Consider the following 24,192-nt stretch of genomic DNA (forward strand, 5'->3'; position numbering starts at 1 on the left):
TTTGTCAACTCTTTCCAGCCCCCTGGACTCACCGACTTCCTTAGTCTTCCTGACTCTCAAGGTTGTCAGCCTTTCCCAGTCCCTTACACGGACTACAGTCTCCCACAGGGCAAACCACTCTTCAGCCAGCAGCAAGCTGTTCACACTCCTCCACCTTCCACACCAACAGCCCTTCATTTATATGGCTTATATGCAGCTGGGCACACACCCTGCTCGTTAACATCAAGACCCAGACACAGGGCTGGAGATATGCAAACTCTGTGTCTGCGTCTCGTTTTCCTCCAATTTCATAGGGACAGAGCCTCGCTCTGTCACACCTTTTATAGGGAAAGACGATCAGTGACGTCACATGCCAAGCCACGCCCTCTACAATAAAAAAACACACACAGTGTCACACATAACCCCTCCCCGCCCCCTAGTGGTTAACTCCTTCACTGCCAGTGTCATTTACACAGGAATCAGTGCATTTAAATAGCACTGATTGCTATATAAATGACAATGGTCCTAAAAATGTGTCAAAAATGTCCGATGTGTCCGCCATAAAACGAACCCCTATTTTGTAAATGCTATAACTTTTGCGCAAAACCAATCAATAATTGCTAATTGCGATTTTTTTTACCAAAAATATGTAGAATACATATCAGCCTAAACTGAGAAAAAAAATTTATTATAGCAAAAAGTAAAAAATATTGCATTTTTTCCAAAATTGTCGCTCTATTTTTGTTTATAGCGCAAAAAATAAAAAACCGCAGAGGTGATCAAATACCACCAAAAGAAAGCTCTATTTGTGGGGAAAAAAGATGCCAATATGGGAGCCATGTCGCACGACCGCGCAATTGTCAGTTAAAGCGACGCAGTGTCGAACACGCAAAAAGGGGCCTGGTCCTTCGGCTGCAAATTGGTCCGGGGCTTAAGTGGTTAATCTACAAGCTGAAGTCTGCAGGCATGGACCATAAGGTTCTTTCTTGGATAGAAATAACATGTATTCAGACTGGTCTGGAGTGGTAAGTGGGGTACCCCAAGGCTCTGTCCTGGGACCAATTCTGTTTAATTTATTCATAAATTATATAGAGGATGGGATAAATTGTTCAATCTCAGTTTTTACGGAAGACACAAAGATAAGTAGGGCAATGACTTCACATCAGGATATAGAAATTTTACAGAAAGACCTGAACAAAATAATGGAGTGGGCAGCTGCATGGCAAATGAGGTTTATTGTGGAGAAATGTAAGGTAATGCACTTGGGGGCTAAAAACATAAACGCAAACTACTCCATAGGGGAAGAACCTCTGGGGGGATCAAGGATGGAGAAAGATCTGGGGGTACTAATAGAAGACAGACTGAGCAATAACATGCAATGTCAAGCTGAAGCTACCAAAGCGGGCAGAATTTTAGCAAGCATAAAAAAGGGGATATACTCCAGAACTAAAACTATAATCCTTCCACTTTATAAAACTTTGGTCAGGCCACATCTGGAGTATTCCGTGCAGTTCTAGTCACCAGTCCTCAGAAGGGATGTGCTGGAACTGGAGAAAGTCCAACGAAGGGCAACTAAATTAATAAGGGGACTGGAGGACCTCAATTACAAGGAATGACTACAAGCACTAAAGTTATTCTCGCTAGGGAAGAGACACTTGAGAGGGGACATGATAGCAATTTACAAATACCTCAATGGTGATCCCAGCCTAGGAAAAAAGCATTACGTCTCAGGGAGTGTAAGAGGACACAGGGATGACACACAATGAGATTGGAAGAGAAGTGGTTTAACCTTAAGCTGTTCAGGGGGTTTTTCAGTGTCAGGGCGATAAGGATGCGGAACTCCCTTCCACGATCAGGGAGTATTGATATTTTTAAAGGACTCTAGGATGTGTATCATAACCACTTCAGCCCCGGACGATTTTACCCCCTTCCTTACCAGAGCACTTTTTGCGATTCGGCATAGCATCGATTTAACTGGCAATTGTCGTGCGACGTTGCACCCAAACAAAATTGACGTCATTTTTTTCCCACAAATAGAGCTTTCTTTTGGGGGTATTTGATCACCTCTGCAGTTTTTATTTTTTTGCGCTATAAACAAAAGAAGAGCGACAATTTTGAAAAAAAAAACACAATCTTTTTTACTTTTTGCTATAATAAATATCCCATTTTTTAAAAAACAAAAACAAATGTTTCCCTCAGTTTAGGCCGATACGTATTCTTCTACATATTTTTGGTAACAAAAATCGCAATAAGCGTATATAGATTGGTTTGCGCAAATGTTATAGCATCTACAAAATAGGAGATATATTTATTCATTTTTTTTTTTACTAGTAATGGCGGTGATCTGCGATTTTTTTCCTGACTGCGACATTGTGACGGACATATCGGATACTTTTGACACATTTTTGGGACCATTCACATTTACACAGCAATCGGTTCTATAAAATTGCACTGATTACTATGTAAATGTGACTGGCAGGGAAGGGGTTAACACCAGGGGGCGCTGCAGGGGTTAATATGTTCCCTATGGGAGTGATTCTAACTGTGGGGGGGAGGGGACTCACAAGGGGAGGAGACCGATCAGTGTTCCTCTGTACTGGGAACACACCATCGGTCTCCTCTCCACTAGCAGGACGTGGATCTGTGTGTTTACATACACAGATCCATGGTTCTGCTGTGTTCCCGGGCAATCGCGGGTGCCCGGTGGACATTGCGGCCGCCGGGCACACGCACCGGGTCCCGAGCGACGCCGTGCGCCCCCCTAGGCGGCCGGGAATGGGAGGACGTCATATGACGCCCACCCAGGATGGGAGATCCTACCTGGCGTCATATGACTATGGGTGGGTAGGGAAGTGGTTAAACAACACGACATACAGGGATATGGAAAATGATTATCACCACTGACACACGTACACCTTCACAGGTTAAACTGGATGGACTATTGTCTTTATTCAACCTTACCTACTACGTAACTATGTACGGCTTATATGCACTCTAAGCCCCTGTACACACGGTTGGAGATTTTCCACAACCAAATCCGTCGGATTTTGTCCGTCGGATCTTGTCCGAAACTGTTGCATACACACGGTCGGACAAAGTTGGCGAAAAATCCGATCTTTCAGAACGTGATGACGTAATTTCGTTACGATGGCACTATATTCAGGCTAGTAGCCAATAGCTTTGATGTAGGAATTGAATCTGAGCATGCGTGGCACTTGGTCCGATCAAAATTCTCTACACATAATCGGAGTATTTCCGATCGGCCCAGTTGGTCGGGAAATATTTCCAACATGTTGGAAAATTGGGTCCGACGGATATTCTGACGGAATCCGTCCGATGCATACCACACACAGTCGGATTATCCGACGACACGGTCCGATAGAACACATTCCGACGGATTTTCCGACCGTGTGTACAAGGGCTAAGGAATAATATACCCCAGTGTTTTCAGTACATACCAACGTGATAGATGAACTTTTTAATATGGCTGGACAAGAAGGGAACATGAATTGCTGCTGTAGACGGGTGTATTGGGAACTAAGGCATTTTGTTTTTACAATAATAATACTGTCACAATTCTGCTATTGTTTCATTTGTACTCTGCTGTAGTCAGTAAATCTTAACCCATTCAGGGAGAAAATGTTACTGTCCTAGATAGATTTCTGGCAACCAAGGATATTTCACAACCGCAGATAGCGTATCCTATGTTAGAGTATTTTCTAGCCCAAATTAGAATGCACTATTACAGGAAGGATGCCATTGCTGATCATATTTCTAAAAATGCTACTTGCCTGGCTGTCTTGCTTCATCATATCTGAGTCAGATTACAAAGAGTACTGAATCTAAAGTATCAGCATGTTAACTGGCAATTGGCCTTCTTTATAAGGAGAGGTCGACAATGTTGACAATACCCTGTTGTAGTATATCAGCAAGATCCTGTTCTGTGATTGGAAGAAATACAGTCAGGAGGACGAGGCCGGTTACTGGGACTCTGTGGAGGCAATCATTTTAGTATGGCTAAGTTTACATGTGTGGCTAAATTGCCACACCTTTTAAAAGCAAACCATGTTCCAATAGCTTATATTATATGTAGTGATACCCCCGAAGGAGCTGCTTTTGTTTGTTTAGTCCAATACACACGTCAGGATAAAACACAGAAATTGTCTTTACTGCAATATTTCTGTGTAAGAATAACAGACAGTAACAGTTCATATTCAAGTTATCAACTAGAGAGCAATAACTGAGATTTAAGAGCAATATAGCTCTCAATCCTATATTCAAGCTGCTTTCAGGGGATTCCAAACCTGAGAATGTCCCCAAGAGCAGAGGCACACGTAAATGGTAAATAAAGCACAATATGACACTTTAAATCGGATTGGTTACCTTTAATCAGGTTGGCTCTATGAATCCATATGGCACTAGTAGCTTCAATCCTTTTGAAGAAAATATATGATTTGGTGTTTTCAGCTAGCCACTTTCGTTGGTGCACCTAAACCCCTGGATAGCAGGGCCAAACAACACAACTGTCCCAGATTATTAAGTGCAACAGGCAGGATCTTCCTCAGCAAGGTGAGGACAATGATGTCTGTATACAGTGTCCCATAAATGGATGGACTTATCCCTTATCCCTGTGGCACTACATGTGTCAGGAAGATGACTCCCAGCAACGATGTCTGTATACAGTGTTCATACTCCTTCTATGGTGCAGTGTCTCTGTTCCCTGCAGATGGGCAAAATGCCCTTTCACTAAATACTGTGGTCAAGCCCCAAACGAATGTCCTGAAACAGAAGGCCTTTCTGGTGGCCCAACTAGTCACCCCACACTGGAAAGCTTCACCATCGGTGCAGGTGCGCCTTGATATGCATCTGGAATCCCTCTCTCTCAGGCTGGATGTCCCGAGTGGCAGCGGAGGCCTGATTTGCGATCATCTGAGAGACAGCATCTCTCCTTTTTGTCTGATATATTTCAATGCCTCATGGTGACTGACTCTCTTCAGGATTTAAAATGGAGTCCTTTATTTTCCTGCCCACAAAGAATGCTGGGATTTGCAAGCATGCCTCTGTAAAAGTCAGTGAGGTTGCTCTGTGCTGAGACGTCATATTCCAGAGTCCTTCGCAGCTACGTCCTGCAGCTTGTTAAAGTCTCTCTGATTGGCTCCTGTAACTGCTCCTCTGATTGGCTTTCTTATTCCTGCCACTAAGGACACAGGGGAGGCTGCAAAGTGAACAGCTCTGCGTTAGTCAGCTCGCATTACAATAGATTCAGTGAGTCAATAGAACAGGGAGAAGGAGGGGGCATGAAATCCCCCGCAGACATGACAGGCAACTCTCTCCCTCTTTCAGGCTGGAAAACCTGTGTACAACACAGGACCTGCTTCCTGATTGGCCGGAAGGAGAATCAGGAAGACAATACTGAATATTAATTTGTTATTGTCACAAAACTGGGTGGGCTTAGGGCGCAGTGCTCTGCGCCCTGAGCCGACCCTTTTTTTAAGCCAATTAGAGCCTCATGCTCTAATCATGTGCTTCAAAAAAAACATTGGAATCCATTCATCTGGTGCCCTGCATGTAGATTAGTGGCCAGGCGCATGGATTAGGGGGCGGCAGCCCCTGTGCCCCTGACGGAGTGGTTGCCACTGGTCTGACCATTAGAGGACAGGCAGGCTGTGCTCCCAGCACAAAAAAAAATCAGGATTTGGCACACCCCGGGGAGACTGGTGTGGGTTGTGTCAGAACACTGATATGAAATGAATAAAGTGATAAAAACGTCCATGAAATCCAAATGACAGTCCTTAAAAATCAAGGGGTGCTTGGCTTAGTGGCTGTCAGCTTGTGCAGAACTAGAAGGATATACAAGGACAAAAGAATAGCACCATCTAAGTGCAGCAGTTATTAACCAAATGGTTAACAACTGCTGCACTTAGATGGTGCCGCTCTTTTGTCCTTGTATGTGCTCCTAGCACAGCCCGAAGTCTGATCATGCCAGAATGGATGTGCTCCTATGCCTAGTGTGGTCAGTTTGAGATCAGCAGGAATTTCAAACAAAGAAAGCAATGCAAAGAAAACATGAAACATTTTAACACAAGTACACAGTAATAGACACATATAGGAAATATGAAATGTTGGGGTAATAAACACTTTAACCTTGCCATAGTGTCTTTAGCAATACAGTGGCAGAAAATACAGAAGATAAATGCCAACTGTTCCGCTGCTTGTGGCTGCCATATCCATCTACCACTTTTGTATAAACGCAGAAATTGACAGCAAAGCACGTAGATGGATCAATGGATAGGATAGGTGTTTGCTACAATGCAATTTGCCATATGTCATCTCATACAGTTTATTTAATTTCACTCCAGGCTACATTTACTTGAACATCCTACAAAAATAGGTGTAAGCACAGTGGAATCTGAGGCTGAGTTGTGTTTAGATAGTTGAGTGCCAATGACCAGGTTTGGCATACTTCCACCCTCAGGTGATTGGACACCTGTAGAGGAGGAGGGGCTGTGAACTCTTCATTGTGCACACAGTGACATCGCACACAATGCACCTTGACCTGCGAGGTAGAGAGACTGGCAGAGGAAACCTCTCTGGGCTGTGGCTGACACTAACCAGGACGGGTAAGATCATTTGTCTGTCACTGTCATGTCTTACAAACAGGCTGATTTAAAGGATAAGTCCACCAAATGTGATATCTCAACTTAAGGTGTCTGTCTGCAGGCTAAGTCACCCACTAATGTTTAACATCTTATAGGGACCACATTAGAGAAGGCTGTGCATAGGAATGTGAAAGTCCACACATCGGTTGTGGCCCTTAAAGATGGGTATAGCTCTCCCCGTTTTTTATTTTACAGAACTGAGAATACAGCTGGTGGAGGGAGACAGTAGTAGAGCTGGGACATCTAAGGACCTTATTTCCTGAGGGTTCCACAGCTTAAATAACTTTTAGCCCCCGTTCACACCTATGCGAATTAGATGTGCGTTTCCCCGCATCTAATTCACATAGTAGGAGAATGTGACTGGCTCCCTATGGAGCCGGTTCACATATCTCCGGGGCGGCTGCGGAGCGCACTGCAGAAAAAACGCGTGCGTCTTTGGCTCAGTTTCAGGGCCGAATTCAGGCATAGAGTCAGCCCTGATTCGTCCTGTGCGTTCCGCAGCGGGTTATAGTGAGAACCCGGGCTTAGTGTTTTTTATTTCAACAAGTTCCACCTCTAACTGGACGATCGGGTTTAGTGGACTGAACAATAAATAGGGTCATTTTTTTTTTTTTTTTTTTAATTAGCAACCTGCAGAAATGTACAGCAAATAAATCATTATTTTCATGAATTAGTGATGTCAGAGCAGAAAAGATAAGTATTGATTGGTTAATCCGTTTTATCACTTTGATAATGGTCAGATTGTCCTCAGCAACAAAATGTATTTGGTTATAATTGATATAAAAACATTTGAGATGAACAGTAGGACATCTTCACAGCAGCCGCGACATTGCAACGCAGCAGCTGGTGTGCGATAGACATGGGCGCCGTCAATAAATTTGTTTTGTTCTGTTCCGTTACGGTTCGTATTAGAATAAATTCGTACTTCGTATTTCGTGTCCGAAATTCAATTTCAATTCGTACGAAATACGAATTGTCGTTAGGTTCGTTAACTTGTACGAACGTTCTTTACGATGAATTTAAAGGCAAAAATATACCTCAATATGACAGTCGATGCTGATGGAAGTTTGGTTTTTATCCGAAATACGAAATTCCGTTGAAGAATTTCCGATCCGAAATATGAATTTTCGTTAGATAAAGGGCTTCCACCACCCCTGTGCTGTGCTGACTTCCTCCTGGGGATTCGTAAACAAAAGTTTGTATTTCGTACAAAATTCGGACGCATGGCAATTCGTATTTCGGATGCTCCCGAACTAAGAATTTAGGAAAATTCATACGAATTTGAGATTCATACGAAACTAATCGCACATGTCTAGTGTGCGATGGGGCTGTGATCAGAGCAGTGATGATGAGGAGACAAGACGTTTTACCCTGTACATATGAGGGACTGTGCTGGAATAGCCGCCCAAGGCAGTCCCACCGCACGTGGTATGAACCTACCCTCAACTCCTATTTTCGAATAATTCTTCAGGTTCTATGCAAGTTAAGATGTAAGTAGGAAATAAAGATACTAGGTTTAGGCAGGTGCTGATTGCAAAGCATGTATGTGTGTGGATTTTTTTTTCTTTTTATTATTAACAAGAAAGTGTTTTTTTTGTTTTTTTTTAAACAAACCTGCTCTGTGCAATGGTGTTGCTAGATAGTCTGAGATGACTTGCATAGCGCAGAATGTGGTAGTATTAAATAGGAAAGTATACAGCGTTGGGTAGTATGTGCAGGAGAGGGGTGTGGAGTGTACGGTAATGGGTAGCATGTGCAGGCGAGGAGTATGGGGTGTATGGCTGTGGGTAATATGTGCACGTGAGGGGTGCAGAGTTTACGGCAGTGGGTGGTATGTGCTGCAGAGGAGTATGAGGTGTATAGCTATGGGTTGTATGTGCAGATGAGGGGTGTGTCCTGTACAGCGGTGGGTAGTATGTGCAGGGGAGGAGTGTGGAGTGTATGGAGGTGAGCAGTATGCGCAGAAGTGGAGTACAGAATGTATGGTGGTGGGTACTATCTGCAGGAGAGAAGTGCGGAGTGTACGGCAGTGGGTAATATGTGCAGGATGGTATCAGTAATTCTTTATTTTTAATTAAATATATTTTTTTCCTTACAATTTTTTTTTTTGTGTGTTTTTTTATCTATGTTTTTTAAATGCTTTTTGGGGGCCAGTGGATGGTGTTAATATGATAGTGGACAGCATCAGTAGGAGAATGCAGTGTCAGATTTTTTTATTTTATTTTTTATTATTTTTTTTAAAGTTTATAATTTTTATTATTTTTTTTCCCAATTATACTTTTTTTTTTGGGGGGGGGGGGGGTAGACCATTAAATGGTGACAGTAGGGCAGTGGCCGGTGTCAGAGTAGTGTTGTGTTTTTATTATTTTATTTTGTACAATTTTTGCCAGTGGACAGTGACATTAGGACAGTGTCAGTAGGGCAGTGTCAGTAGAGCAGTGGATGGTGTCAGTAGTTTTTTATTTTTATTTTTATCATATACAGTTGTTTTGTTATTTTACATTTTTATTTTATTACAATTAATTTTTTTTAATTGATTGCAATTCTTATTTTTTTTTATTACCCCTCTTGGTATGGGGGCTTGATGAGATAGGGGTCTAAACAGACTGAGAAAGGGACTGAGGACACAGATTAAAGGTGTGGCGCTTAGTGGTGTATGTATTACATTAAAACCAACACCGATCATCATCTCTAGACATCTCAAAATAGATGGAAATTCCCAAAAGAAAAAGGGAAAAAATGCCTCCACATGGTGTAAATTCACATAAAAATAAGGAAAGTAAAAAGCGCTATAAAATCGTGGCTCAGTAAGTATATCAAATCATATAGCGCTTTTTACTTTGTTCTTGTGAACTAACCTTTATGCCCTTGACGTTTGGGGGCTGGGAATTGATTTCCTAATACATTTCCTTATTTTTATGTGGATTTACACCGTGTGGAGGCATTTTTTCTCTTTTTCTTTTAGGAAATTCCATCTATTTTGAGATGACTAAAGATGATCAGTGCTGGTAACATTGCTTGAGGTTCCGACATATACAACAATGGAGGTTTCCATTTGATAGTATTTTTTTCTTTGATGGTTGGTGAATAGCAGCTTGGGTCATCCACTGACCTTCTGGGATCAAGATCTACATCTATACCCATTTGGCTAACATCTCCATTGACCGTATTCCGATACAAGCTTGATTGACTCACTGCTTTTGTGTAATACATACATCACTAAGCGCCACACCTTTGATTTATTTCTCACTTTACAATTTGTATGATTGTTGTGTTGGCTGCTCACTATTATAGTTGGCGTGGTGCTTTCCACCCAAATTTTCATGAGGATACAGATTCTCCAGTTCCTTTCTCTGTAGCCTCAGCTGCACTGAAGATAAATGAACAGGAGACAGGGGCTCCTATTCATTCATAAACTGAAGCATCATAAACACAGTTTACATTGTTTCAGTTATGAATGGACATAGTCTGGTAATCCAAACTGAGTTGATGAGTATTGATAATGAATGTGGACATCAGTGAATAGAGTATCAGTGTGTGTGTGTGTGTGTGTGTGTGTGTGTGTGTGTGTGTGTGTGTGTGTGTGTGTGTGTGTGTGTGTGTGTGTGTGTGTGTGTGTGTGTGTGTGTGTGTGTGTGTGTGTGTGTGTGTGTGTGTGTGTGTGTGTGTGTGGGGGGGGGGGGGGGGGGGGGGTGTATCCTCCCATGGAGTCGTAATCGGAAAAGATCAGATTATCATCAAGGTTGGGAATCTGCATTGTATCATAAGAAAAAAAATGTTTCTTGTTCAGGTTTACTGGTCTAGTTAAATGATAACCATGGCTGCCAGACATTTAGTAACTGGCTGTATTTATCATTAAGGCTAAGTTTAAATTTACAGCAGACTTTGCTTGCCCCTCTTTTGAAAGCAATCCTCAGTGGATCGCTTTTCATATGTGTGTGACAGTGAAGAGGGAGACTACATATTGTCACGTCACTGTACTATAACGGCATTACACGTAGTTGAAGGGAGGTTGCGGCGTGGCCTCAGTCACTTGAATGTGTCTCCTCTACCCCTTGAACATGCTGGGGTATAATTTTTGGTCCAATGTCTTGTTCAAACAATTGCACAAGACATGTTACATATCGTTGCAAAGCTTTGAGTGAGGAAACAATTCTAGGACCATCATTTATGGTTACCATACCTTTAAACTGGTAACCATAAAGGTTTTTAAAGTAATATATATGGTCAATTTTGGGTACCAGTTTGTCACTAATTCACAGGTATGTGCTATTTTAAGGCTTGACATGATGGAAATCTTTTTACTCCACTTACGCCTCATCCCCAGTTTACAAAATTTTTGGTTGTCCTTAAATAACCTTACTGTATTTTCTTACTGTATTCTAAATTTGCATTTGATAAACATGTGCTCTAATATAATGTGACATAGACAAGAAATTGCAACTACCACCATTTAATTCTTCAGGGTCTCTGCATTCAAAAATGTTTGGGGAGGGGGGTTTAACCTAATCTTCAGGCCTCAAATGTGCATTTTTTCATGTGTGCAAAAATGTGGAAAAATTTCTCTGGTATTAAAGTGGTTACATTTGTTTTTACTATTCCATGTTCAAGTTAACACAGTTATTTCTGTGAAAAATATCATGCACAGCTGTGCGTAATTCACTATGTCAATAAAGGCAAGTCTTTTTTATTATTTTTCTATTGTACATTTACAAGTTGATTTCGTAATAGCCCCAGTAAACACTGAAAGTAAAAGGGTACATCTGCAGTGAAGGCTTTTTTGCTCATTAACCTCCCTGGCGGTATGATTATGTCAGATTTTGGAATGCCAAAGCGGTACAATGTTTTGCATAGAAATTTGATGTTTTATATTGTAGGCCTGAAATTCTTAGAAATAGCACACTTAAATCTGTCCAAACAAGAGTCCAGTAGACATCCCGGGTATGATAAAGGTTGAAACACGAAATCATAAATTGTAATAAATTGTAATAAATAATGATAAAATAATAAATATATATTAATACAAAAAATGATTCAATAATGTAATCAAATCCAAAAATACTGAAATTTGCTCAATTGCAGCACTGTCACTGTCATGACTTTCTGTGTCTGATGACAAATTTCCCCACTAATCACTATCGTTCAATTCTGCAAGAGATTTTAATTCACTATCACTGTTTTCTAGCTGGTCTAAAACCGCTTTTGATGTAAAGAGACACTTTTTGGATGCCATGGACATTCTTAAGTTTCCAGGCAGAAAGAATAGTGTATATAATATAACAGTGCAGGCCGGGCACTGGACAAAGCACTAGGGACAAAAGGGACGTGAAATGATTTGATACAGTAATCTAATCTACAGATTATTGTGTGTAGCAAAGTCCAAGGCCTCCTTTGGTCTAATGAGAACCTCCAGGGCCAGAGATTGCAGACATCCTTCTGTATATGATAGGTTGTGAGGCATGATGGGTGCAAAGTAGTTTAAGTTATTGGGTGCCAGACACTTCTCGAATGCAAAAGAGTTTATTTCACTTAACAAACTTTTTGAGGGAGAGAGGGTTAGAGCCAGGACACCCTTGGGTAGTTGCAAGATTAATTAGCAGACTCCAACAGGAGGACAGCCATGCAGGGATAGGCATCCAGCAAGACGCCACATCTGCATGAGCAGAAATGCTGTCTCCTATGGCAACAGTCTTTAACACACAAAGCTTAATGGTTCCTCTTCACTTCCACTACAATCACTCCTTGTAGTTTTTCAGCCCACTGAGCTCCCAGTTTCTCACTAGATCCACCGATTCACTGCCACTGAATTCATTGAGCTCCTCCAATCTTCATGGTATTATCTTCCTCAAGCGTCGCCCCCTGCTGGGTCCCTAGCTTGGCACTCAGGATACCTCTCAAGCTTCACCCCACTGGCCTGCTCGGTCCCTAGCTTCACACACAAGGCTGCTCTGCAAGAGTCACCTCCACTGGCTGGGTCCCTGGCTTGATTCCCACTGAAGTTTCCAGATTCTTCACTGTTCAGTTGGTGAGAATGCTGCTCCGGGAACTTACTTCAGTTTCTCACTGTAGTCCCTGTTATAAAGTGGTTGGTCCCTTAGTGGCGATAGCTTCCCCTCTACCTCCGACCACGACAAATTCTCCAGCTGGCAGAACTGTCACTTCTGGTTGGACTGCAAGCTGCAGTCCCCACCCTGCACTGCTCTCTTGCTTCTGGATAGGGCCGATAGGCCATCAGATGGCCTAGAAGCCAGATGTGCCCAGGATATGCCCAATCTCTGGCCTAGCAGCTCAGCCATTACAACACATGTCCACCCAGACAGTCATCCAGGTGGCACAGAACATCGATCACCTGACTCCACTTGTATATATTGGTTCTCCCAGCAGGCCAAGGGATTTAAGAAAACCCCAACCCATTGGCTGAGATACCCCACATACCCGTAATCTGACCTTGTGTTGCCCTTCTCATATCTAATACCACCAGTTCCTGGCCACCTAGTGGTAGAAGAGAAAAGTGCAACAAGGTCAAACCTAGGGAGAAATCAATAGAACTCTATAGATCTCCGGGTGTTGCCTCCGGTACTGAAAATTAACCCTGAGCCACACTTTGGATTACCTCCAGGGAGGTTAAAGTGGAACTTCAGTCATTTTTCATCTTTCCATCTATTAAATCTTCTGCCCTTGTCGTTTTAACTTTGGATAGTAAAACATTTTTTTTCTGCCAGTAAATACCTTATACAGCCCACTTCCTGTTTCTTGTCTGGTAAAAATCCTAGGCTTATGACATCATGCACAATTCTCTCTTACTCTTGTGATAGTTTGCCAGGAAGGGAGGAGGGATGAGTCCTAAGAGGGTCATTGAGAGCTGCAGAGCTGGAGGTGTGCCTCTGTGTGTTTGTGCAAATCCAGGAAGTGAACAGACAGCCGTTTCAGCTGCCCACAGCTAAAACTGATGCAGCCAGACTCAGTGGAGGGAGATTTCTGCAGCATATTTGACAAGTACAGAACCACAGTATACATAAAATAATATGCAAAGTGTTTGGAGGGAAGCTTCAGAACGGCAAAGATGTTTTTATTACAAATTATGTGAGCAGACCGCAGTTCCTCGGAAGTATGTATGCCTGGCATACTGTATATTGTGTACAATGCCTGCACCATTTCAATGAAAGCTCATCAGGACAGAAAGTTGGGGAGAATTTACCCATCAGGGTCTCGCACTGCAAAAAAACCCGAAATAGATTCTAACTCTTCCCCCTTCTACCCAGAAATAGAATATGTAAGCTCAGATACTATTTTAAAGTGATTGTAAAGGACTTTTTTTTTTTTAAAAAACATCTTACCTGGTTTTACATGGTTTTGCACAGAGCAGCCCTAATCCTTCCCCCCCCCCCCCCCCGGCACACCTGGCTTCCTCTCCTTTTCTGAGCGCTTTGCTATGGGGGCATTCATGTCCATTGACACACACAGCTCAGTCCCGCCCCCCAGCTCCCCCCTCGCAGACTGTGATTGACAGCAGCAGCAGCCAATGGCCCTTGGGCACAATTTGGGATCAAGATTAAGTAACTCGGGCGGTGAGCTGAACAGTGTTTGTTTGTGTTTTCTTATGCATAGAATGCATGACGTTAAAATCTTCTGCCTTTAGAACCACTAAAAAGCCCAAATGTACCCACAAATTATGCGAGGTTAGGCAACATCAGGTAGTAGGTAGTAAATGTATTCAGGAGATATCCTTTTTTGCATACAAAACTTGTCCCTGGGCACACGTTGCCCTAAATGTTAAGTGGGTCTAAAGCCTCAAGGTTTTTTATCTTAACCACTTAAAGAGGAGATCCAGCCTGGGTGAATAATTTTTTACATTTTTAATATTAGGGCACTTACCTGTCCAGGGAGCCCACGATGTTGGAACCCCAGCCGATCTTCGGATTAGCTCACGGGTGCTGCCTCCACTATTCCTGGTATGGGAACCAGGCAGTGAAGACTTGCAGTATCACTTCTAGTGCCCTACTGCTTATACGGAAGCGCACTGCGCTTTCAAATTGGCCTGGCGGGGGAAGTGGGGGGGGGAACTTCTGGGAGATCAGGCCGTGGGAGCATATTAGGGGCATATAAGCGAGAGCTCCACTTGTGGATGGAACTCCGCTTTAAAAATCATAAGGTTTTACCCCCTTCATGACCAGGCCATTTTTTTGCGATATGGCACTGCGTTATTTTAATTGACAATTGCACGGTCGTGCGACACTGTACCCAATTAAAACCGATGTCTTTTTTTGCCCCACAAATAGAGCTTTCTTTTGGTGGTATTTGATCACCTTTGCGGTTTTGAATTTTTTGCACTATAAACAAAATAAGACTGACAATTTTGAAAAAAAAACCCTGGATTTACTTTCTGCTATAATACATATCCAAAAAAACTAATTTATTCATCGGTTTAGGACAATATGTATTCTTATACATATTTTTGGTAAAAAAAATTGAAATGGTTTGTGTACAAGTTATAGCGTCTACAAAATAGGAAATATTTATGGCTTTTTTATTATTATTTTTTATTTTTCCTAGTAATGCCAGTGATTTTAGCGGAACTGCGACATTGCGGTGGACAGATCGGACACTTTTGACACTTTTTTGGGACCAGGGAAATTATTACAGTGATCAGAGCTAAAATTATCCACTGTTCACTGTATAAATGACACTGGCAGGGAAGGGGTTAAGTGTGTCCTAGGGAGGTGTACTCACAGGGAGTACAGAGATTGCTGTTCCTGATCACTATGAACAGACGATCTCACTGTACTCTCCTGTCAGAACAGGTATATCTGCTTTGTTTACATAAGCAGCTCCCCGTTCTGCCTCTCTGAGTATTGGCTCCCCCGCTGTGTAGTGGGTGCACGCGGCCACAGTATCTCATGCACGAAACGATGTACAGGTACGTCGTTTCAAGCAATAGGGCCGCCCTGCTGCATTATATATGTGGTTGGCGGTCCTTAAGTGGTTAATGGATTAAGGTAAAAAACCTTCTGTGCTGCAGCCTCCTCTAATGCTTACCTGAGCCCCATCCATGAGAGCAGCGGCTCTCGCTGCTGTCTCCCTCCTCATTGGGCAGATTAATAGCAGCTGGAGCTATTTGCATCTGCTGCTTTCAATAAAATGCTGTGACGAGGGAGCAGGGCCACTTTGCCCAGTCTGTGTCAGTAGACACGGGGCAGCTCGGGAGCGAGCCTGCACAGGGGCCCCCCATGGAAAGTGGCTTTCCTTGGGGCACTCATCAAAGAGGAGCCTGGAGCACCGATGGGGGACCTTAGAAGAGGAGGATCAGGGCTGCTCTGTGCAAAACCATTGCACAGAGCAGGTAAGAATGACATGTTTGTTATTTTAATAATAATAAAGGGTCAATGTTACTTTAAAACCATTAGTCTGTGCACTGTTCAGCCACAGTGGCTTTTGGCCTTTCAGTTTTACAGGCTGCTAGCAGTGGGACTGGACATTGGACCTGTCTCTTCCACCTGCACTTTATCCCAGGCATATGGGACTCTTGCATTTAACACTCAGTGTGCATGGGACCTAAGACATTGAGCATAATAAAAGTAACAATAAATTCTTACCTCAGCACTTGCAGTTTACAACTTTCAATGCTGCTTTCCTGAACTTTTAACTCTTTTAACTCTTTCACAGGAATGAGTTAAAAATGGACAATGCAGTCTGGAGTCAGTCTGTTGAGAAGCTTTAAAAAAGGAGGAGCCAAGGAATGTAAAGGGGAGGAGCCAGGGAATGTCTTGCCATCCTGGGCTATGGGGCTGTGTGTTTCTAATGAACACAGTGTAAAGATACACAACTCTGGTCCTTGCATGCAAGGATATCTCCATAGGATAGTGCAAGAGAAAGGAGCCACCCTAAGAGTCAGGAAACCAGAGGGTCATGGCACCAGCTTAAAGCGGAACTAAAAATATGCTGTTACATACTGTGAGCAGGCAGGCTTTTTATTGCAATAAACTACACCTACCTGTCTGCTAACTGTGATCCCTGGTCTATAAACAGAGTTGTGCATGCGCAGCTCCACTTACAGCAGCCAACCAGATCCCTGTTTGCCATAATGAGTGGTTCCTGCGTATGTAACCCTTTCATGACTAAGCCTATTTTCGGCATTTGGTGTTTACAAGTTAAAATCCATATTTTTTGCTAGAAAATTACTTGGAACCCCCAAACATTATATATATATATTTTTTAGCAGAGACTCTAGAGAATAAAATGGCGATTGTTGCAATATTTTATGTCACACGGTATTTGCTCAGCGGTGTTTTAAACTCAACTTTTTGGGAAAAGGGACACTTTCATGAATTAAAAAAAAAAAAAAACAGTAAAATTAGCCCAATTTTTTTGCATAATGTGAAAGATAATGTTACGCCGAGTAAATAGATACCAAACATGTCACACTTTATAATCGCACGCACTTGTGGATTGACGACAAATACGGTACCTAAAAATCTCAATAGGCGACGCTTTAAAAAATGTTTACGGTTACCAGGATAGCGTTACAGAGGAGGTCTAGTGCTAGAATTATTGCTCTCGCTCTGACGATCGCGGCGATACCTCACATGTGTGATTTGAACACCGTTTACATACGCGGGCGCGACTTCCGTATGCGTTTTCTTTGCTTCGCGAGCTCGCGGGGACGGCGGGCGCTTTAAAAAAATATATTTTTTTTTATTTATTTTATTTATTTTAAAAAGACTAAATTGTTTTTTTAAAAAAATGTAAACATCCCTTGTGACAGTAATAGGTGGTGACAGGTACTTTTTATGGAGGGATCGGGGGGTCTAAAAGACACACTTCAATGTATTCAGATCGCCGAAAACGGCGATTCTGAATACTGTATATTTTTTTTAAACCGGCGCCATTGGCAGCCGAGTAAACGGGAAGTGACGTCATGACGTCGCTTCTGTGTTTACTATGAGGAGACTGGAACGAAGCCGATTACGGCTTCGTTCCAGTTCCTCCCCAGTGGCCGGAGGCAGCGCAACTTGAATCGGTGCTCCCGATCGAACGGGAGCACCGGTAACAGCGGCGGGAGGCGGCGGGAGGGGGGGACGTCCACTCCCGCTCCTCCGGCATAACAGCCGAGCGGCTTTTAGCTGCATCGGTTGTTATGGCTGGAAAGCCAATCGCCTGCTGAAGAAAACGGTACCGGGATGATGCCTGCAGGTGCGGGCATCATCCCGGTATACCCCCCGGAAGCTGAGTACGCAGATATGCGTACGCTCGGCGGGAAAGGGGTAATTAAGATGGCTGAAAATCAGCTCACAGAAGAAGATGCCGGCAAGAAAGTCTTAAAAGTGCTTTAAGAAATGAGAGTTTAATATCACTTTAAACTGTTAGCATTTGGAGGTAACAGCAATTTAACTTTGGGCAAAGGTGTTATTTTCCATTTACGCGCTTGTAACCTCAGTATTTTTTCCTCATCGGTGTGTGCCTCTAATGCTTATCTATCCTCTCCTAGGTCAATGCAGTGTAGAAATCGTAAGGGTCTGGCAGTAGCATGTCTAATTGTTATCTCTACCGTGTCTGGTGTAATCGCACTTATACTCAGCCTGGTGGACACCCGAAACGTGTATCGGCCATCACCTGACAAGGTAAGAGGACCTACGGCAAGACAGGAGTTGCAGCCATACATAGCAGCAGAAATATAGGGAGGGCATCATATGTAAAATTCATCAGAGAAGGTGATGAAAGTAGATATAAATCCAGTAGAGTAAGGAATTGTGACACGTCTGCCACTGTGTAAAGGTGCAGATGGCAATAGAAATGACTGACTGGAGACAGGTGGGTGTTGCTCACTCACAAGAAAGAGTAGTCTCCGATCAGTCAGTGCTCCCTCAAGAGATCCACCATGTGCAACTACACCAGGAGCTCTTGTCCAGACTGGCTGGCATTACAGATAAACACTTGGACAAGGCCAAGAGACTTAAACCCCATACACACTATCAGATTTTCTGCTGAGTTTTTCCTTTGGATTTACCAAAACCATATAATATGAGGTCAAACCTTAGGAGTTTCAATGTGTATGCAATCAGGCAGGCCCTTGCACTACATGGTTTTGGTAAATCTGAAGGAAAAACACAGCAGAAAATCTGATAGTGTGTATGGGGCTATAGTCTGGACCGAAGTAGACCAAATAACCAAGATTCTGAATATTTACTTTATATCTGTGTGATTCTAAGAAAAAAAGCCCCTGTAAAAGTAATCCTGTAAAGCAGGAAGCCCTAAAGTTGCTGGCTAGTGGTCTGAATTCATGGAAGGCTCTCCATTTGAAATTAATCCTTACAGAATGTTTTTCGTGGTTTTGCATATACACCGATCACCCATAACTTTAGGACCACTGACAGGTTAAATGAATAACATTAAATATTTTTTACAATGGTATCTGAAAGTCCTGGGATATATTAGGCAGCCGGTGAACATGTTGTCCCTGAAGTTGATGTGTGAAAGCAGAAAAAATGATTATCGCTGTTGTGTATAGGGCAATGTAGCCACAGACCAGTCAGGATTTTCATGCTGACCAGTGTCCACGGTAAAGCACCTACAATGGGCACATGAGCATCAGAACTGGCCCATGGAGCAATGGAAGAAGGTGACTTGGTCTATTTGTTTTACATCATGTGGATGGCCGGGATGCTTACCTGGGGAAGAAATGGCACCAGGATGCAGTGGCCTCTTTTCAGAAGGGTAATGCAGCCTGCCACACTGACAAAATTGTTTCAAGAATAGTTTGAGGAACACAACAATGAGTTTCAGGTGTTTACTTGGCCTCCAAATCTCAATTCAATTGAGCATCTGTGGTATGTAATGAGAAAAACAAGTCCAACCCATGGAGGTCCCACAGCTTACAGTGCTTAAAGAATCTGCTACTAACGGCTTGAAGCCAGATACCACAGCACGCTTTCAGAGGTCTAGTGTTGTCCATGCCTCCAACGGCTCAGGAATATTCTGGTGGCAAAGGGTAATCTACTCAATATTAGGTGGGTGGTCATAACGTTTATGGCTGATTGGTGTATTTTCTTTTATGTATGATGGTCAGGACTGAAAAAAGATACAGATAAAAAATGTCCCAGTCAGTGCAGCTCTCTATGGAGCCATTTCATAAATCTCCAGAGCGGATCTGGTGAGAATTGCACAGGAGTCCTGTGTGTCTTTTGGTCCATTTCAGGTCCCAATTCAGACAAAAATTCACACTGAAATCGGATCTGAATAAGTGAACAGGGACACACCGGACCCCTGCCATTAGCCGCTCCATACTACAGTGTGAACCCAGCCTTACAGAGTTCAATAGTTAAATCTGAAATTCACACACACAAGACAATGAGCCAGAGCAGTGGCTTCTTCCCTATCTTCTCCATCTGAGGTTTCAGAGATCTGAACCTCCAGCTACAGCTTTGGACACCAGTTACCTGTAATTTTAAATGGTCCCATAATAGTGGTCTGAAGTCTAAAAATTATCCAACTTGGTTTCATGGATATTCCTCTAGCAAAAGGGCAAGAGGAATTGCTATTGGGTTTGACAGAAATACCCCCTTTACTTTAAAGGATATGGAATCGGATTCTGAAGGGAGATATTTATTTATCAAAGGTTTGATTTTTAATAAAATGTATACGTTGGCTTGTATCTACTGCCCTAATTATCTCCCCTGTCCCTTCTTGGGGAAAGTGCTGAATAAATTAGAATGTTTTAAGGAAGGGGGGGTGATTATGGCAGGGGACTTTAATTTTGTATTTGATCCAACCCTGGATGCCCAACCCCCATCCCTACGCTCAGAAGGTAAATACCTAAAGATAATTAAACGAAAACTACATCGACAGCAACTAGTAGAGGTGTGGAGAATTGCGCATCCAGGGGGAAAGGATTTTACATATTACTCCCAGGTACATCACTCTTACTCAAGAATCGATTATATCCTCTTGGACCATCAGCTTTTGGAGGGGTTAAAGAAAGTAGAAGTAAAATCTATAACTCTCTCTGATCATGCCCCAGTTATGGCTGTTTTGGACCTGGAGGATATACCGATTAGGCAAAGAGTATGGAGGTTGGATGAATCCCTCTTGCATGACCATAAAATATTTGAAGCTTTGGAAAGAGATATGAACTTATTTTTTAAAGAAAATAATGTAGAAAATATTGCACCAACTGTGTTGTGGGAGACCCATAAGGTATACATGAGAGGGAGATTGATAGCAGAAGCAGCTAAGAGGAGGAAAATAAGGTCAACGCAAAAATCACTGATTTTACAGGAAATCCAGGAGTTGGAACAGTTACATAAAGGATTAAATGACCATAAAATAATGGACGAACTTATGGGAAAAAGGGAGGCACTGAGAGACATACTGGAACAGGAAACCAGGCAGGCCTTTTTAAAGTCCGCTAAAAGACAATATGAATTTGGTAATAAACCGGGGAGAATCCTGGCAGAGGTAATTAAACCTAGAAGAAATTTTAATTATATCGCAAAAATTAAAGATAAGAAGGGAGTAATGAAATATGCAACAAGGGATATTAGTAACATCTTCTCAGAATACTACCAACTACTGTATAAGGTAAATGGTAACCAGGACCCCAAGGATAAACAAAAGAGAAGGGAAAAAATTGAACAATATCTCCGGAAGATAGATCTACCGAGGATAGCAGAGGAGGATGCTGGTATGCTCGATAGGGATATCTCTAAGGAGGAAATAGAAAGAGCAATTAAGGATAGTAAGAATGGGAAGAGCCCAGGGCCCGATGGATACACATCATTATACTTTAAAAAGTTTTTGGGACCTTTAACACCTTATTTCCATCAGTACATGAACTCAATAGGGGAAGGAAGGGAGATACGGAAGGAAGCTTTGGGGGCCTTTATAACTATATTAGCAAAGGAAGGGAAAGACCCAACATTATGCTCTAGCTTTAGACCTATTTCTCTGATTAATGAGGATGTAAAAATTTATGCAAGGATTTTAGCCGAGAGGCTGAAACAATATATGCCAGATTGTATAGAAGGAGATCAGGCAGGTTTTGTACCTGGAAGGGAGGCGAGGGACAATATACTGAGGACAACCCTCTTAATGCAGGAAGTTAAGAAGAAGAAGAAGCAGTCTTCCCTTTTCCTATCGGTCGATGCGGAAAAGGCATTTGATAGGTTAGAATGGGAATACATGCTGCAGACATTATATAAATTTGGTTTAGGCCCAAGAATGCTGCGGTGGATAGAGGCCTTATACTCTAACCCTACAGCTCAGATTCAGGTGAATGGGACCCTATCAAATTCTTTTGGGCTATATAATGGTACACGTCAGGGATGCCCATTATCTCCTTTACTTTTTGTATTCTCCTTGGAACCTCTTTTGGTTTCTATAAGAGCGAACCAAGGTATTGAGGGAATAAAAGTATCAGAGAAGGAGCATAAGATATCTGCATTTGCAGATGATATTATGCTCTATATAACGAATCCCAAACAGTCCCTTCCTAGGATCTTGCAGGAGTTGGAGGAATATGGGAATGTTTCGAACTTTAAGATCAATAGAGAGAAAACTGAGATATTAAATGTCTATTCCTCCCCAGAGGAGAGAAGAGAACTTAGAGCTCTTTTCCCCTTTGTGTGGAAAGAGAAGGGCCTGAAATACTTAGGAATATACTTATCGACATCAGTTACAGATTTATATCAAGATAATTATCTCCCTCTTTTAAATAAAATTAAACAAGATCTTAAAGGTTACCCTGCACACAGACTGTCATGGTTTGGCAGGATAAACGTAATTAAAATGATGATTCTGCCAAAGGCTCTATATGTCTTTCAGAGCCTCCCGATAAATATCCCAGGGGCCTATTTTAGAATTATTAAATCCCTGATTCAGAAATTTATATGGAACAAAAGAGGAAGTCGCGTTTCTTATAAGGTAATGAATAGGCCTAAGGATAAGGGAGGGGTATCTCTCCCAGATTTTCAAAAATACCATTCAGCAGCGGTAATGAGGAGGATTTTGGATTGGGTTTACAACGCTCCATTTAAAAAGTGGGTATCACTGGAAGATAATATGAGTAATGTTGTCCTGAGCCAGACCATTTGGATTCCAATGAAGTTTAGGGGTCTCTCTGGAAGAATATCCCCGATTACAATGGAAACATTAAGAACATGGGATGGGGTACTTAAAGGTACAGAAGGTCAAAACAACAATAGCCCTCTAATGCCCCTGTCAGGAAATAACTATTTTCCTCCAGGGAAAGAAAACAAAATGTTCCAGAAGTGGACGCATAGGGACATATTAAGGTTAAGGGATGTGTTAAAAGCAAATAGCTTATGCTCATTAGAGGAGATACGAGAGAAATACGGAAGAACACCATGGGATGGATGGAGATACAGACAACTCCAACATTTTGTTGAGTCCCTTCCAAAACCTCTCCGCTCGGGTGACAATTTAAACCCTTGGGAGAAATTGATTGACCGAGGAGGAGCGGGCAGACAGGGGATCTCTAAGATATATAGGACCTTAATATCTTTAATGGAGGATGAGGCGATACCGGCTTTTGGGAGGTGGGAAGGGGAATTGAATCAATCAATCCCAGAAAAACTGAAAGGGAAAGTTATAGACTATACCCACTCCACTTCAATAGATACGAAGATCCAAGAAATGAACTATAAATTATTGGTTAGATGGTATTATGTTCCATCGAAAATGCATAAGATTAACAAAGACTTATCACCCCTTTGTTGGAGAGAGTGTGGGAGGGAGGGAACCCATGCCCATATATGGTGGCAATGCAGTGCAATCCAGTTATACTGGGAAAAGGTGGTGGGTTTAATTAAAGAGATCGACGGGAAGGAAATAGAACTGGATCCCTGGAAATGTTTGTTTCACGCGGCCGAGGGCCCTAGGGAAAAATATAGAAGAGCATTAACTCCATTTTTGCTAAACGCAGCGAAAGTACTGATCCCGAGATACTGGAAAGTAAAGGAAACACCCGGGATAAGAGAATGGTTTAGGGAAATAGATAGATTGAGGATTATGGAAGAACTAATACACCTTCAACGGGGAGCCGAAATTAGATTCCAGGTGACTTGGAGGAACTGGATGGAATTTAGAAAATCCTCAATATATCTTGGAATTATGGGGGATGGAGAGGGCATCTAGGGGAGGGAGATAAGATGCATATACTTCATAGCCCCCTATAAAAATTTTTTATTTATTTTTTATAGGGGAGGGAGGAGGAGAGGAGGGAAGAAGGGAGGAGAAGGGGAAAGGATCCTTTCCCCCCCTTGGTTCTCCCCCTTTTTTTTTTTTTTTTTTTTTTTTTTTTTGCGTGGGGGGGAGGAGATGGGGGACCCCTTGTTCTGGGGCCCTTTAGGGGGTTTGTCGGGGGATTTTTTTTTTTTTTTTTTCTTTTTTTTTTTTTTTTTTTTTTTTTTTTTTTTTTTGTAGAAGGGAGTGGGGATGGAAGGAGAGGAATCCCCACCTTACACAAATCACAAATTGGAAGTAAGAAAAAGCGTCACGTGGGAGGGGTAATAAATATGGGTAAGATAAAATCACAAAAGGA

General features: G+C 42.3%; 1 protein-coding gene across 1 annotated transcript in view; it reads left to right on the forward strand.

Moving 5' to 3' along the window:
- The first annotated feature begins 6,502 nt into the window (after positions 1-6,502).
- Positions 6,503-24,192, forward strand: part of LOC143974934 (ectonucleoside triphosphate diphosphohydrolase 8-like) — a 112,291-nt gene continuing 94,601 nt past the window's right edge. The window contains exons 1-2 of the mRNA XM_077476790.1: positions 6,503-6,599; positions 18,124-18,256. Of these exons, the coding sequence (XP_077332916.1) occupies positions 18,128-18,256 (129 nt within the window). The 5' untranslated portion in view covers positions 6,503-6,599; positions 18,124-18,127. The remainder of the gene's footprint in view (positions 6,600-18,123; positions 18,257-24,192) is intronic.

Source organism: Lithobates pipiens, unplaced genomic scaffold (genome assembly GCF_037356315.1).
Source record: "Lithobates pipiens isolate NorthernLeopardFrog02 unplaced genomic scaffold, aLitPip1_a1.2 Scaffold_1, whole genome shotgun sequence".
Taxonomy (NCBI): Eukaryota; Metazoa; Chordata; class Amphibia; order Anura; family Ranidae; genus Lithobates; species Lithobates pipiens.